General features: G+C 43.2%; 1 protein-coding gene across 20 annotated transcripts in view; it reads right to left on the minus strand.

The window, feature by feature from the left end:
• The window catches only part of SNRK (SNF related kinase), a 151,175-nt gene that overhangs the window by 17,338 nt on the left and 115,899 nt on the right, over nucleotides 1–17,938 (minus strand). For all 20 annotated transcript variants that reach the window (XM_029242412.1, XM_029242428.1, XM_029242411.1 and 17 more), the window contains 4 exons: nucleotides 15,288–15,429; nucleotides 11,256–11,468; nucleotides 8,715–8,849; nucleotides 267–4,261 (listed from right to left, as the gene is read on the minus strand). In XM_029242412.1, the coding sequence (XP_029098245.1) occupies nucleotides 3,037–4,261; nucleotides 8,715–8,849; nucleotides 11,256–11,468; nucleotides 15,288–15,429 (1,715 nt within the window). In that variant the 3' untranslated portion in view covers nucleotides 267–3,036. The remainder of the gene's footprint in view (nucleotides 1–266; nucleotides 4,262–8,714; nucleotides 8,850–11,255; nucleotides 11,469–15,287; nucleotides 15,430–17,938) is intronic.

The following is a 17,938-nucleotide window of genomic DNA, read 5'->3' on the forward strand; positions in this document are numbered from 1 at the left end:
GGAAGAAGAGAATGACAAAGTCCTCAGGTCTGTCTCACTTAACACCTGTGAAGTCTTCAGGGGCAAGTGAAGGGACTTACCTGGAGTCACACGACCGGGAGGAAGAGCAGGGCATGTGGATACATACGAAGGTGGGAAAGAAGAAGTGGGAGCTTGGGGGCAGTTCTAACTGCTTCGTTTATTTACTGAGAGCGTGGTGACTGGCTGAGTGAGGAAAGCAGATAATGGGGGAAATAGTTTAATTAATGGGCAGTCCTGGGACCCACCTGAGACTTATGGTCACGAGTTTCAAGTGAGAACAGTCACGACTGCGTTTTTCCAGTCACATCTGGTGGCGCAGGTGCGCACACAGCACGTAGAGCTTCGGTCTAACCCAGGCCGGGGCTATACAGAGCTGCATTCATAAGAAGAAACAAGATACGCGACACAGTTTATATTGCTGAACACCGATATGCCACTTTATTATCTGGACTTTTTTTTTTTTTCCCCATTTGTCACATACCTGTCAATGTTTACACAACGAGGAGTATCAACCAGCAGTGGAAGCAACCGACCAAATCAGCTGATAATTCTGTACCCTCTTAACACACATCAATTCTTACTTGGAAGGGACATCTTTGAGTCAGTCTCACGGCTATCCTTAAAATCAGTGCCAAGATTGTCACAACTTTAAATACAGATAGAACTGCCAGAAGTACATCATTTTATATATATATATATATGTATATATATGTATATATATATATACACACATACAGAAAAATACAAGACTAATTGTTTTTCCACAATATTTAATTTACACACTACTGTAACTATGCAACTTCTGAAGACAGGTTAAGGGGTACAAGAAACTGTTTAGAGCAAGTAAGTCATTTGGTCCAATATTATCTTAATGTAATGGTTATTTGCTCCCTCCCTTTTATGTGATGACGTACTATGACATACAACACATGCACAATCATTCACTTATGAACAAATGAGTAAGACGCCACTCAGACTAACATTTGTATACCCAGAGGGTCAACCAACCACACACAACTAGTAAGGCTATGATACAGCTATGCAGCATAAATGGTCAACACTGCTGATCCTAAAAGTGAGCACCATATATACATTTGAATATAAAAAACCATTGAAAACCAAACACATATGGGTTAGTTAAAAGGTGCCATTCCAAGGCTATACATAATCACAGGAAAAAGTATTTACATTACTTGGAAAACAGCTGCAACAAAGAGTTTATTGCCAATGCCCTTTATAAACTTCTCTCCTACGTTTAATACAGATGTTACGCTCACTATCTATGTGAACCACACATCTTATTTCTGGCCCTTTATAAGATCCCTGCTCAAGAATTTCAAGCAAATATGTTCTATGGCTTCACCCACACACCTATCCTCATAGCTCTCAATTATAAATATCACAATGAACTAGAGCTGTAGCTTAAAACGTATCTAGCCTAGGTCTAGAAAGTAAAATAAGTATTTTGACTATCATCTTTACTTAGTTTAGTAAGTATACTGTGAAATTCAGAGTTCTGAGTAAAACATATGAGTCCTAAAGTAGCAGAGTCAGTGTGTACTTGGAGAAACCGTGACCAGTGGAACGCTGTCCTTTGGTGCTCTGCCCGCTCTACGGACCAGGCAGCTGTCACCGCAGAGACACGACAGGAGGCTGACGAGTGTGGGAAGGCCCTGGGGCCCAGCCACGTCCTATCACCACTGTCCCTAAGTGTTGCTTTTAAGACCCCCTGGGCACAGCATGAAAAAGTAGCATCTGGTCCCTTCCAAAATGATACTGTGTCCTACAAGATAAAAGCCACGAAAAATGATTATCTGGTCAAAAGTAGTCTTTGTACAGGAATAGCTTAAAGCAAAAGTTCTTTGATTATTGTTTTTGCAGGAAGGCAAAGTGAAAAACACTTCCAGCAAAAAAACAAAACAAAAAACAAAGCAGGCTTTGTGCATTTTTGCTTGCTTTATGTGTGAATTCTTACCCTTTTATGTATATTTTTTAATCAGCCAATTTTCATAGGTAGCTGAGCTAAAAGACGTAAAAGAATGGAAGTTAGCAAGAGACAACCTAATTATCAAACTCCTAAAAATCAAATGCCAATAATCTTTTTTTTTTAATTTATGGGGTTTTGACTTGGCCAACATCTGGGTACACCTTTGCTTCTATATTAGGCCCTATAGTTTCTTCTATCTATGTGGTTATAAAGGAACCCTGGGGTGTGCCCTCCAGGAAGGAATGAACACCAAGCATCGTTTTGTTCTGTTAGACAGACACACACTCTGTAAGCAGAGTTAAGACATCATCAGTTCACTTTATCACATTACAAAATGAGATTGTCTGCTTGTGATTTACCTCTACGGGGGAAGCTGCCTTATAAATCTAAGTACTTGATCTCACCTATTACAAAACAAGAAAATCTTTTTCAGTTAAATTTTAAGAGCCCAAACTGTTTTCACCTATAGCTTTAAGACAAACAGGTGTGGGTATGTTGAAACATGGTTTTAAGGTTGTCAGTGCAGGCGCTCACTGCGCTCTGCACAGGCCCTGGCATCTGGGGGCGCGCGGCGCGCTCACGGGCGCCAGGCCTGATGGCATCACGACGTTATTGCTTTGGTTCTGCCTCAGACACCAGAGTGTGCCTCAGATCACGGAGGTTCCATGTCACAGAAGGTCGGAGCAGGAATTTAGGTTTTTCACAAGGAAAATCATTTTTTCTCTCTCTAGGTTAAGTGCAGAACATCAAATTTCTAAGTGCTCCATTTATATTAGGTTCCAAATATACATTTTAATTTAATCCTGATCATCCACATTAAAATTATAAATGTAAAAATTACACAAGACTTTTCGGCTGGAAAAAAAAAGGAGTGTCTAGCAGCATGCACAAAGACCATGCATTTGTCAAGTCGTCAGGCGAACAAATGAAAAAGTAATAAATAATTGCCCGCTTTAAAAGAGGAAAACCGAAAAGGGACCAGTGAAGTGAGCCGGTCTTCGCCGCTCTGAGCAGGAAGCGCACCGAGGTCAGATGACGTGGCAGCAGCTGGCCTGGCTGGAGGCGCACAGCAGCCCCTCCTTGGGGTTCCGCTGGATGTTCACAGAGATGGTCTTTTCGCACAGAGGTAGCTGGAGCACGTTGTTTTTCAGATTCTTGCTCTTTATCCGGTCCAACTCCACGGCGGTGTTCGCCACGTGGTCGGAGAAGAACTTCATGCCGCCCACGGCTGGGGCGGGCGCCGCACCGCCTGCGGAGCCGATGCACATCTTCCAGGCGGACTTCTCCTGGACCTTCACGCTGGAGAACGACAGGCTGCTCTGCGGGTCGATAATGTACTTGGCGCTCCCGTGCAGCTGGGAGCCGAGGCAGAGGCCCATGAGTTTGAGGCTCTCCACCAGCTCCCCGGCGCCGCGCGCCGCCAGCTGCGTGGACGTGGAGGAGCCGGGGCCGGCGCAGCGGCGGGCACTCCCTGACGTGCCCCCCGGGGCGCCGCCTGACCCTCCCGCGGGGCCACCCCCGCCAGCGCTGTGCTCGCTGGGGCTGGCCTTGTCCGCGCCCCCGCCGCCGCGGCTCGGCTTGCTCTGGCCGCCGCCGTCGCCCTCGCTGCCTGGGGGCCCCTCGCTGCTGTCCCGGCGGTGCCAGGAGTAGGTGAAACCGCTGTCTTTATCCAGCCGCCGGCGGCTCTCCGAGTCGTCGTCGCTGGTCTCCGAGCTGCTGCAGCTGGAGCCGCGGCCCTGACTTTTCCTGCGGTGGTAGCGTTTGTGGACCGTCCCCGGAGAAGCAATGTTCATCTTCAAGCGGCTCAGCTTGGGAGGCAGGTTCTCATCCATGTCGAACTCGTCGTCCGACTCCCCCTCCTCGAATATCTGGTTGAGCACCGGGGCGCTCTTCCTGGACGTCAGGCGGTTGGTCACGGATGGCTTGCGGCGCAGAACCACCTGTGTTGAGAGGGACATGGGCTTCTTGTCCTCCTCGTCTTCCTCTTCGTCTTCCTCCACCCGAAACAGACACTTCCGCCCACTGGCTGCGGGTTTCAGGCTGGCGGGTGGCCCCGTGGACAGCGCAGGCCCGCCCAACTCGGGGAGGTCGTCTTTCTTAGCCGAGTCACACAGGCCTTTGCTCCTGTGGCCGTTGAGGACACTGTCGGCAGCCCGAGCAGGAGACTGAGGGACAGTCGCGTGGGACAAAGGAGTGGCCGTGAGGTCATCCTCAAGGTCCTGGGGCACGTCAATTTTGGTTGGCCATGACTGCCTATGTAACAGATTGAAAAAAAAAAAAAAAAAAGAAAAGCTATGTAATGGTACACAGACTTTACCCAAGTACCTTAAATAAAACTTACTGGGACAAAATACACACTTTACAAAAAAAAAAAAAAAAAAAACGAAAGAGAAAAAAGAAACAGCAGCCTTGCAAACCCATTCAACATCCTGTAAACATCACAAGGACACTAGAAGGGCAAATGTTACTTTGAAATGTGGTTCAGTTTATGGCTTATTGGCCAAATGAAAACTTCATCACGGCTGTCAGAAAAGGGGGCAAACATCTTTTCTATAGAAACGTTTTATAGAGCAAGAAAAACCTTTTTAGAAAGTACAAGGGAGTTATCACCAAATCAAAACCCGAACACAGGTTTTGCTCCTTCTGGTCTTAAGATCACAACCTTTGAAGGTATATCACTGCTAATAAATTCACCTGAAATTTCCAGTCCTCCAGATTTTACTGGATGGTGTTAATAGTTGGTGTTTACAAAAACAAATGGAAATAGTTTACTGCATTTAAATATGATACGGGAGAGGAAAGTCAGTGAATACTGGCATACATAAATCTCTTCTTCACCAATTAAAATATGCACCCTCTAAACGAAATACTTTTTTTTTTTGGCGGTACGCGGGCCTCTTACTGTTGTGGCCTCTCCCATTGCGGAGCACAGGCTCCGGACGCGCAGGCTCAGCGGCCATGGCTCACGGGCCCAGCCGCTCCGCAGCATGTGGGATCTTCCCGGACCGGGGCACGAACCCGTGTCCCCTGCATCGGCAGGCGGACTCTCAACCACTGCACCACCAGGGAAGCCCAATACATACATTTTTAAATGACGACAACAGAGTCCTGCATAGCAAAATCCACTGTTATTTAAACTTTGATTTTATCCCTTAACCCAGGGTCACCCAAGTGGTAAGAGCACTGCTTGGTAGCCCAAGGAAGACTTCTGAAAGTGAGGTCTCCAGCCTGTTTTGAATAAACATCTTGAATTCTCAACTGCCCTCTCTGCTCAGGGGAACAGCAGACGCCAGTGACACTGAAACAGCCACTGGTACGCTGACACTTCCACGTCACACCACTTACGTTATCCTAGACATAAAACCCAATTTAAATCTATAGCCTTAAAAAACCCATAGGAGTTTACAGCAGACCTCTTTCCCCCAACTCGGAGCCTCCTCCTCTCTCTCAAGGATGGAGTGGGTCCGTTTGCTGGTCACTGCTTGGTAGTTTACAGAAGCTGGGTGTTCAGTGATTCTGAGGTCAAGCAGCGTCTCTGGACAAGTCCTCTGTCCTCACAACACAACTGTACCAACTCCAGATGAGCCTCGGGGCCCTAGGAAACGGCACACAACATTCCTTTCAGGCTGCTCCTCAGAGAGCAGCCACCCAAAAGGTCACCCTGGCATACGCTGGGGTCCCTGTAGTGGGAGGCAGGTGCGGACAGTGCGTCTGACCCACCAGAGCGGCAGCCAGTCCACTCGAGGGGGGCAGATGTGCCGGAGGCGCTTCTCTCCCCACCAACCCCAAGAGAAAGCCAAAACCACCCTCAGAACCCACCCCCAGACACCAGCTGGTTACTAAGCGCTGCAGCTCTACCAGACACGCTATCTCCACTTCTGAACCAATGGCTCTTATTTATAGGAGTAAATCAGATGGTTAAGCAGCTCACGTTTGTTAAGAACATTTCTGGCCCCAGCGCTGTGCTAGACTTAATGAGCACAACACTGTAAGAAGATCACGGCTTATCTTAACGAAAGATGAGAAAGACTGCTAACAAGAACTATAAACGAGTCACACTGACAGCACAGTTCACACTGAGAACTTACTAGAGCCAGCACTGTGGAGAGAGCCTGACAGCAATTAATTCATTTAATGCCACCACAATCCCATCCTCCCTTGACAGTGAAGAAATCAAAACACAGAGAGTGTAAGCAACCTGCCCAAGGCCACACGGGCTTGAAGACAGTGACATCTAGGCTGAGTTCAGTGGTTACTAAACCCCCAGAGCAGTGGCTTCACTCTGCAACCCAGGAAGCCCTCTGAATGACTGCCTATCGAATGGATGGCACCTTTGCAGTCAGGCCTCTGTGGTTTTCCTTACTTCCTAGTTTCTCTCTGGAAGGATGCGGGCACTGGTCCCACCCGTGTGGAGTTCAGCTCCCAGAAGCCTTCACAAAGTTCTTCTAACAGAATACACGTGTTTCCATCCCATGCTGGCAGGACCCAAAGAGCGTATCCGCTCTCTGGGGCTCGCTCTCCCTGACTTGACCTACCCATGCCCCACAAATGACTCTGCTGGTTAGACGCCAACCACGTTTCTGCACCCCAAGTCACTCTGACCCCAAGGCACACCCAGCAATGGAACCAAGTTAGGGTGCAGGGTTTCGACAACAAAGAGAAGGCAAGTAAGCAGACATCCACCACCTGCCAGTGGGCCCTGGGCCCCAGGAGGAGGACAGGCCCCAACAGCATCTCCACTCTGTAATCCCCAGGTGGGTAAAAGGAAAGTGCATGGAAGGCTCTGATATTTCTTTATAACTACTGTTGGCTTTGTAATTTCTATGATACAGTAAAACCAATTTAGTTCATTTACATATCTGCTCAACTTCAGATTGAGTTCCGATCTGTTCCCCTAAAAATAAAACCGTTCAATTCCAAATATTCCCTTCTCCAAAACACTGGAGTGGCTCCAGGCCTGGTGGCACAGCATGTGGTGATGGCTCTGGAGCCACTCTTTCACACGAGAGGGCTCGGGTCACGACTAGGTTGACCCTAACCACTCACTGTCACTCTCCTGGTTTGTCCCCTGTGCAAGGGTCCCCATGCTCCCTGGGGTCCAGTCTTCTTCCAAGCTGACACCAGACAGAGTGTCTAGTTTTCATTATGCAAGAATATGTCCAGGATATAGATGCAGTTACCAAATTCATCTTCCCATTAAACTAGACTTCTAAATATTTAGTCTTCGGTCACCCGGGAATGTTTTCTTGTCTCTTCTCTGTTGCTCCATCCCAAGCAACAACCGACACATGGCAAGGTGACTGCAAGTAATTTAAAATCCAATGGTATTCTTCCTCTTTTAAGTAGTAATTACTGTTACATATTCACACATATATGTTTATATAACTATGTACAAGTAGAGAATTATTTAGAACCAAGATCATCCTCCTAGTTTTTTAAAAAAATTTTTTAACTACTTTATATTTATTTATTTAGGCTGCGTCGGGACTTAGTTGCAGCACACGGGATCTTCATTGAAGCATGTGGGATCTTTCGTTGCGGCGCACAGGCTTCTCTCTAGTTGCAGCACACAGGCTCTGTAGTTATGGCATGCAGGTTCCAGAGCGTGTGGGCTCTGTAGTGTGCAGCACGCAGGCTCTCTAGTTGAGGAACGCGAGCTCAGTAGTTGTGGCGCACAGGTTTAGTTGCCCCACGGCACGTGGGACCTTAGATCCCCGACCAGGGATTGACCCTCATCCCCTGCACTGGAAGGCGGATTCTTTACCACTGGACCACCAAGGAAGTCCCTCCTGTTTCTGAATCACTATAATTCCATGGATTACTTCATCTGAATAAAGATAATGTCTAAATAAGTTTTCATAATGGTGACAAAAAAAAGTAACCCTTCCCAAGCTTTGATATTAAATGGAAAGCTAATATGGCAGAAGAAAAAGAGGAGAAGGAAGGTAGGGGGAGAAGAGGAGGGGGTCGGGGGGAAGGGGGAGAGCTGGGAAAGGAAGGGAAGGGGTAAGAAAACACAGGGGAGACGAGCGCACAGTCACTGCTTTACCAAAGGTGATGTGGTGGGGAAACGTTCTCAACAATGACAGCAAACACGTGAAGCCCAGTCCAAAGCACTTCACGTATATTAATTCGTTTATCCATCACCACAACCCCAAGAGGTAAACAGGATTACTACTCCCACTTCACAGGAAGCTGAGTCAGAGAGAGGTTAAGTGGCCTCCCAAGATCAAGCAGCTGACCAATCAACTAGCTGATGTGATGCCGAATCCCTGAAACCCTAAGACAGCATCATGCCACAGACGTGCTCTGTATGTCTTTTAAAATTATGTCAAATACGGAGGGAAAACCTGGCCTTGTTCCTAGAATGAAAAATTAAAGAAAATAACACATTTACACATGTCCGATCTGGAAGAGCTTAGTGAAAATAGCTGGCACGCTAGCCTGAGGCTGCTGCTTCTCCGCAGGTGTCTTTGTGGCCAAGCCAGCAACTGCAGCCCCTCTCCACTAAGCCCGAGAGAGGAAGGCATCCCTGGTGACCAAGGAACCAGGACCCCCACTCACGTGGAGGGCCCACAGGTGGCCCCTCCAGCGAGGCTGTCACCACTCTTTATACTCCCACCCCACAGACTTAGGAAACATCAAAAAAAAAGTTCACTATTTCAAAACGTTAACTTACTAAAATCAGTGAAGATTTTTTTCTCACCTAAACTGGGCCTTGATATTGCTAGGGCTTGCAGACCTGGTCTGTATTTCTTTCTCTTGCTTTTCCCTCAGGATCCTTTCAGCAAGCAAGAAGTAAGTGGCTGTGATGTGGTTATACCTGTTGGTTTCCAGGGCTCTGAGGAAATAAGAGAGAGTGAATATAAGCCACATTTGCAGGTTTGTTTTTTCACAAACAGAACTGGATTATTATTTTTTTTTTAAGTACAAGCAAATAAAATCCAATGACCTGGAATCTTTAAAATTACGGGGAAAGAAAAAACCAACACACACACACAAATGAGAAAAAAAACCTAGTAGATCATTCTTAAAATTCTAAGTCACAACTTCATAAAAATGTTCAATTAGTAAGAAAAACCCAAAATGCTGATGGCAGCTGAGCTGGATGTTGGTTTTAGATGCACAAAATAATGAAGTTTCCAAGAATGTACACATTATCCAAAAATTTAATGTGTGTCAGTGTTTATTTCCATTACACTGGTTTACTTGCTTCCAGCAGAACTATGAAATGAGTTACATGAATGTACACTGAAACACTAGTATCAATCAGAAAAATTAGAAAAAGCTTTTATTTTTATACTCTTTGTATTTATTGGCATTTTCCGACATGAATGAATTATTAATACATTGAAAGCATGTCATTAGCCTGTTCTTTGAATAAAATCTACGCGTTCATTCATCCACCTCAAAAGTAATGCTCTCTGAGAGTCCGCAGTCTGGCCGGCGCCGTGCTGGAGCACACAGCCTGCCTGCTCTCCTGCAGCTGGCTGGTAGTGGGACACAGGAGGAATGCCACAGAGGATCCACAAGGCCCAGAAATATGTAATTATGCTTTTCAGGACCTTTCTGTAGTTAGCGAACATATGCAATGAACACTTCGGGAGGAAACGATACAGGAGTCTCTCCTCACAAAACGGACGGTGGGGCCTCAGCTAATGGGGGCAAGTGGGGCTGAGGTGAGAGGTCCTAAACGAAGAGCCCGAGGTGAAATTCTGGGCCACAATGACTTCTCAGAGTGGTTCCCTCAGCTGAGCATTGGGGAGAGCTGTGGGCTTGTGTTAAGGGGACCAACAAACGTGTCTATGAACTCAGGAATCACCCTGCAGTGACGAGCTGCTCGTACTGTGGGCAGCAAGAAAGACTTGCCTGAGACCAGCCGGGAGGACTCGGGCTCAGGGCATCACCTGAGGCATCACCTCTCCTTCTGGATTGATAATTGAATTCACATGAATTAAACAGTTCTATACTACACCACTACATGTGTTTATTCATTTAAAAATATTAAGCCAATTCAGGGCGATGCAAATAGCCTTTTTTATTCACTTAAAAGTGAAAAATCATTTTCCACACATTCCTAAAGTGAGTGTCGTCCTTGGCAGAAAGAGCAAGTGTCCTGCACTTCTCTGTTTCTTTAGGTCAATCCGTGAAAACTGAGAACGCACTCAGAAATCTGAAGAAATGTGTACTTAAACCAAAACGATCATCAGTTTTGTAAACCCTTCTTTCCAGTGTACCCTAAAGATACATGTCCTTTATACAGACACCACCCTTCTCAGGGACCAGACCCTCAGGTGCCACGTGTGACAGTCTGCCACGCTGTAGAGGTAAGTCCAGCCTGCAGCCTCCTCTCCCCCGAGGACAGGTACCTGGGTCAGATCACTCAGCCAGGCCAGAGTGGCCCTCCCGATGGGAACCTCTTTTTTGCCCCCCAGAGTACATCCTCTTTCCATCATATCCAACTATTTCATTCAATGGGTTAAATAACTTTTGACTTTTCATTTGTGGAAACGCTTCATATTTTTACAGACAGGACCTCTTACAGAAATGAATCGTATCATTGTTAAAGCAACTGCATCTTTATATTATCCTTGATTCCCAACTTCTTAGGTTATAAAAAACTGTCTCTGGTTTTAAAAAATGTAACTAAAAACTTGTGCATCTCGTGGGTTCCAGGTTACTGCAGCAAGGGCTCTAAAGAGCCAGACAGTAAGTACTTCGAGTTTTGTAGGTAACACGGTCCATCTCGCAATGACGCCGATACTGCAGCACAGTGCTGCCGTGGACAACGTGTAAACAGATGGGCTCAGCTGTGGGCCACTACAACTTTATTTACAAAAATGTGTGACTGGACGCATATAGCAACCCCTGATTTTGAGGAATTGTGGTGTCGCCCCCTTGAGTGTCCCTGCTTCCTTATGGGGACCAGAGGGAGACCCAAGAATTAAGAGGATACAGCAATGGACAAGGCATGTACTGGGATATAAAACAGTCTATTCCAATCCACTTCTGTAAGAAGGGAGAAAGGCCACAGGACTCACTGTTCACTAGTACAAAAGGAAAAACAAAAGACCAACAAAACCTATGAGCCAGGTACTGGGCCAGAAACTCTAGAGATAAATGACATAACCCCTGCCCACTGGCAACCCTATCCATTACAGTGTCCACAAGCCCTGACACGTTAAGAAAAGAGCCCATCCCAAGAACCCTACGCCCACGGCCCCTGTACTGATGAGCACCGACATACTCGACAATGGCATCCCGATCCGCTATGTCCCCGAGCACCATGCGCTGAATGATGCTGTTGTGCTCCTCTTCCGAGAGGTTTTTATATGACACGAGGGGGATGTTATACTTCGTGGCTGGGGAAGGGTCCACTCCCTGAAGCCAAGGATGGTTTTCAATCTCTTCTAAAGAGGCCCTTCTCTTGGGATCTCTCTGTAGCATCCTTGTGATCAGGCTGGAAAGGAAGGTAAGTCCATTGTTAAAGCAAACTGCTGTCAGGGATTAGTAATGGTGGGTTACTGTATTTATCAGAATTGTGTCCTGAACTTATACCATCAATTTCATTGCGTCCACTAGAGGTGATGGTGGGGCAGATGGGAATAAAGAAAGTGCCATCAGATTCATAAAATAAAAAATCACAACCACCACATATACTGACAAGCCAAACACACAAATGCAGTTTCCTATCATCTAGAAGTAACTCTAGGTACCAACATCTGTCCTCGAATTAACTGTGGCATGGTGGCAGACCGGAATCAGATACAATGATCAGTGACGACACACAGAACAGGGTGCATGAGCCAACTTCTGTTTCCAGAAGAATGAATGACCATCCTGATGAAAGCAACCAAAATGACATATATTTTTAGACATATATTTTGTTTAAAGGCATTGTGTTGGCAGGAAGGAAGGGAGGGAGGGCAGACAGAAACATGGACAGACGAACTACTCAGCAGGTAAAAACAGAATAAAAGCAAGACTCTTAGGAGCAAATGACAAAGTTGGCCTTGGCCTGTTTCTGCTTTTTTGTTTCCACACTGAGTACACGAAACAGAATATCACCAGAATATAACATGTACGGCCTACTGAAAGTGGGGGATGCAACTAGAACCCTTGCAAAGAACTGGGACCCCAGCTTCACTGTGAAGATGAACGAGAAGAAACAAACCTACTGCTAACATGTCAAGAGGGAAATCTGCTGCCTCAACAGTGCTGTGGAGGTGAGATGGGGTATTTCTTCTAAGAACTTCTAACTACAAGCTGGTCCTCTCACAAGTTTGGGGTCCAAATTAATGATAGTATATCTGTATGGTACACATAGTGAAAAAGTTAATTTTAAGAGGTTTCAGGCTGGACGTGCCCATGGGCAACTAGTAGAAAAGCAAATGCAAACTTTCTCTAGGGAATGTAACTTAAAAGAACTGCCACATAATTTTATAAGAAATCCGACCTCGCAGTCAAAAACTACAAAGGAAACAAGGTACCACTGCAAGAACTAAAAGACACGATGGCAAAATCAGAATGCAAAGACATCAAATACCTCTACTTCTACCAGTGAACACAATAAAAATAAATGGAATAAACTCTCCAATTAAAAGACAATGCTCAGATGGGAGCATTGGTCAGATGGGATTAATCAAAAATCCAGCTCCCAACTGTTAAAAAAAGATGTACCTAAAAACAAGCCAATAAAAGATTTAAAGTAAAAGAATGGAAACCTATATAGCACGTAAATGCTAACCAAAAGACAACTGGAATGGTTAGCTAAAACTAGACAACAAAGACTGACTTTAAAGCCCAAAGCATCATTAGAGATAAATAGTGATACAAAGGTTCAATTCACCAGCAAGACACAACAGTTTTCAACTTGTTTGGACCTAATAACATTCCCCCGAAACACCCAAAGCAAACACTGAGAGACTTTCAAGAATAAAAAAAATACATTTACAATGTTGTATTAACGGGGGTAATCACTGTTTTTTTTTTTGCCTATAATATGCTTTCATGTAGTGGAAGAATACCTCAGTAAGTGATCAAGCAGTCAAAAGTCCTTAAGGACTTATACAGAACTCTGAACCCAACAATTTGAAAACATACATTCTTTTCCAGAACAAAAGGATTATTTACAAAAACTGACTCCATGCTAAGCCATAGGAAGCCTTACCAATTTTAAAAAAACTAGTAACATATAGACTATATTCTTGGATCACAATGCAATTAAGTTAGAAATGAATAACAAAAAGTTAATTAGTAAAGCTACACATTTGGAAATTTAAAATACCCCTCTGAAAGTAATAGGTTAAATAAACCCATGGAACCTATAAAATAATCAGAACTGAATAACAAAGGGACTATTAATCAAAACTAATGGGATGCAGCTGAAATGGTACTAAGAGGCAACTTATAGCCTTAACTACTACCTTAGAAAAGGAAAATTTATTATCTGAAACCCCACTTAAGAAAAAGAACAAAAGAATTAGCCCATTAAGTAGGCAGAAGGAAATAATACAGACAAAAGAATATCAATAGCATAAAACAAAAAATAGTAAATTAATAAAGACAAAAGATAGTTCTTTGAAAAAGATTAAAATGAACAAACCTCATGTAAGACTGATCAAGACAAAAATAGAGAATGCAAAAATAGAGAAGGCAAAAAAATCAGTATGAGAATGAAAAAGGGCAACAACTCCACTCATTCATAGGCTTTAAAAATATAATTAGAGGGCTTCCCTGGTGGTGCAGTGGTTGAGAGTCCGCCTGCCGATGCAGGGGACGCGGGTTCGTGCCCCGGTCTGGGAAGATCCCACATGCCACGGAGCGGCTGGGCCTGTGAGCCATGGCCGCTGAGCCTGCACGTCCAGAGCCTGTGCTCCGCAACGGGAGCGGCCACAACAGTGAGAGGCCCGTGTACCAAAAAATAAAATTAAAAAAAATATAATTAGAGGATATTATAAATACTTGAAGCCAATAAATTTGAAAATTTAGGTAAAATGGACAAGCTCCTTAAGAAACAAAACTTACCAAAACTGACAGGAAAAAGGAAAAAGTAGGAAAAAGTAGAAACTGAATGGTCCTATGATTATCAAAGATAATCCCTCTAGGAGGGAGACACCAAGAGGCTTCTAAAATATTAGAACCGTTCTTTATCTTAAGCTGGATAATGGGTTCATTTTATTACATACACATTTTATCCATTCCTTTGAATGATAAATGTCAATATAAAAATAAGTTACTCTGTTTTAGTTTTTTCAGAAGGGGCTATGGAGATACTCCTTGAATTACAAACATCTAACACGCACACAACATATACCCCCAGAAAGCACAGCCTGCTTCCTGGGGTAGAGAATAATAATAGTAAGGGTATAAGGGGGAGGAGGAGGAGAAGAGTCATCAATATTCATCTTGAGTGCTACTTATGTGCTAAAGACTGAGCTACAAGCTTTATATACATTAATTCATTTAATTTTCACAATAACCCTGTAAGGTATGTTCCACCATTCTCATATCATTAGTAAACTGAGAAACCAGTAGCTGAATCCAGAGAGTTGGAATTCCTAAATTCTTAACTATGGCCTAAGATGGGGATCCACTTGGAGAAAAGGTTCCTCAAGCTCAGATTTCCTTCTTATCAGCTGATGGGAGAAACTAAAAACTTTATTACTCTAGCAAAATCCTTTAAGTAGCTATCATCTCAGGTGACCTTATTTTAAAATATCACCACAATATCAAAGAAATACTGAACTTCCAACAGTTCTTTTACTCCATTATGAATTTATCACTACACATATCACAGTACTATATACATAGTACTTTAAATTCCAAGTAATCAGCTTGCATATACTTCTTCCCATAGTCACATGAACCAAAACAGAGCTCTTCAGTCAACTGGGGAGAGAAGTACATGAGTAAAATTATGAGGCATGCTATGTAAATCCTAAAATGGTGTGTTGATGGTCTATTTCAGGAAAGAAAATTCCCTAACTGTTCTCTGGAATGTCAAATAATTCCAGGTGCAAAAAGAGAAAGTAGTTCTTACGGTAATTCTTCAAGTGAAAGTAACCCACTTCTCCTGGAGGCTGAAGAGGCATAAAATGGGTTTCTTGAAAACTGGCATATGTGAAAAATAGACTAATACATTCCATACTCCAATATTAAATTTCAATCATATTCTATGGTTAACTCCCCAAAACATACTTAACAAGAGCAGAAATATTGGGTTCAAAAATTAAAATGAACAAAGATACCCACATACTTTTTTTTTTCTTTTACTTACTCTTTACACCCTTTAGATACGTGGGATGGTACTGTATATTTGCAATCCATGATCATTGTCAATGTTTCACTGTCATTGGCCTCTTGAAATGGTGGCTGCCCACACACCAACATGAAAAGGATCACTCCCAGACTCCATATATCTACAAATCAAAGACATACTGTTAAATACTGAATTAGTTAGAAAACAAAGAACACTCAGAGGAGTAAAAGTACACTAACAAGATTTTATTTTGAAGAGTCAAAAAACCTTCTACAAACAAATGAAAACAAAATATGATGATCCAAAACCTATGTGATGCAGCAAAAGCAGTTCTAAGAGGGAAGTTGATAGCAATACAATCTTACCTCAGGAAACAAAAAAAAGCCCAAATAAACAACCTAATCTTACACCTAAAGCAACTAAAGCAACAAAACCCAAAGTTAGTAGAAGGAAAGAAAGCATAAAGATCAGAGCAGAAATAAAAGAAATAGGGATGACGAAAACAATAGTAAAGATCAACGAAACTAAAAGCTGTTTCTTTGAAAAGATAAACAAAACTGATAAACCTTTAGCCAGACTCATCAAGAAAAAAAGGGAAAGGGCTCAAATCAGTTAGAAATGAAAAAGGAAAAGTTACAACAGACACCACAGAAATACAAAGGATCATAAGAAACTATTACAATCAACTGTATGCCAATAAAATGGACAACCTAGAAAACATGGACAACCTAGAAGAAATGGACAAATTCTTAGAAAGGTACAATCTTCCAAGACTGAACAAGGGAAAAACAGAAAATATGTATAGACCAATCACAAGTATTGAAATTGAAACTGTGATTAAAACCTCCCAACAAACAATAGTCCAGGACCAGATGGCTTCACAGGCGAATCCTATCAGGCATTTAGAGAAGTGTTAACACCTATCCTTCAGAAACTATTTCAAAATATTGCAGAGGAAGGAACAGTCCCAAACTCATTCTAAGCAACCACCATCACCCTGATACCAAAACCAGAAAAAGATACAACAAAAAAAGAAAATTACAGGCCAATATCACTGATGAGCAGACACAAAAAATCCTCAACAAAATACTAGTAAACTGAATCCAACAATACATTAAAAGGATACCCACACCATGATCAAGTGGGACTTATCCCAGAGGTGCAAGGATTTTTCAATATCCACAAGTCAGTGTGATACACCACATTAACAAACTGGAGAATAAAAACTAGATGATCATCTCAATAGCTGCAGAAGAAGCTTTTCACAAAATTCAACACCCATTTATCATAAAAACTCTCCAGAAAGTGGGCATAGAGGGAACCTACCTCAACATAATAAAGGCTATATATGACAAGCCCACAGCAAACATCATTCTCAACAGTGAAAAGCTGAAAGCATTTCCTCTAAGATCAGCAACAAGACAAGGATGTCCACTCTCACCACTTTTATTCAACATAGTTTTGGAAGTCCTAGCCACAGCAATCAGAGAAGAAAAAGAAATAAAGGGAATACAGTTTGGAAAAGAAGAAGTAAAACTGTCACTGTTTGCAGATGACATGATGCTATACATAGAAAATCCTAAAGATGCTACCAGAAAACTACTAGAGCTAATCAATGAATCTGGTAAAGTTGCAAAATACTAAATTAACACAGAAATCTGCTGCATTTCTATACACTAACAACAAAAGAGCAGAAAGAGAAATTAAGGAAACAATCCCATGTACCATCACATCAAAAAGAATAAAATACCTAGGAATAAACCTACCTAAGGAGGCAAAAGACCTGTACTCCAAAAACAGTAAGACACTGATGAAAGAGATCAAAGGTGACACAAACAGATGGAAAGATACACCATGTTCTTGGACTGGAAGAACAATATTGTCAAAATGACTATACGGGGCTTCCCTGGTGGCGCAGTGGTTGAGAGTCCGCCTGCCGATGCAGGGGACACGGGTTCGTGCCCCAGTCCAGGAATATCCTACATGCTGCAGAGCGGCTAGGCCCATGAGCCATGGCCGCTGAGCCTGCGCATCTGGAGCCTGTGCTCCACAACGGGAGAGGCCACAACAGTGAGAGGCCCGCGTACCGCAAAAAAAAAAAAAAAAAAATGACTATACGATCCAAGGTAATCTACAGATTCAATGCAACCCCTATGAAATAAATTACCAGTGGCATTTTTTCAGATCTAGAACAAAAAATCTTAAAATTTATATGGAAATACACAAGATCCCGAATAGCCAAAGCAATCTTGAGAAAGAAAAACAGAGCTCGAGGAATCAGGCTCCCCAACTTCAGACTATACTATAAAGTTACAATAATCAAAACAGTATGGCACTGGCACACAGACAGACTTACAGATCAGTGGAACAAGATATAGAAAGCCCAGAAATAAACCCATGTACCTAATGGTCAATTACTCTATGATGAAGGAGGCAAGAATATACAATGGAGAAAAGACAGCCTCTTCAATAAGTGGTGCTGGGAAAACTGGACAGCTACATGTAAAAGAACGAAATTAGAAGATTCTCTAACACGATGCACAAAAATAAACTCAAAATGGATTAAAGACCCAAATGTAAGGTCAGATACTATCCAACTCTTAGAAGAAAACACAGGCAGAACACTCTTTGACATAAATTTCAGGAATATCTTTTTGGATCAACTTCCT

This window comes from Monodon monoceros, unplaced genomic scaffold (assembly GCF_005190385.1).
Source record: "Monodon monoceros isolate NGI ecotype Baffin Bay Population unplaced genomic scaffold, NGI_Narwhal_1 Super_Scaffold_3, whole genome shotgun sequence".
In the NCBI taxonomy this organism is placed as follows: domain Eukaryota; kingdom Metazoa; phylum Chordata; class Mammalia; order Artiodactyla; family Monodontidae; genus Monodon; species Monodon monoceros.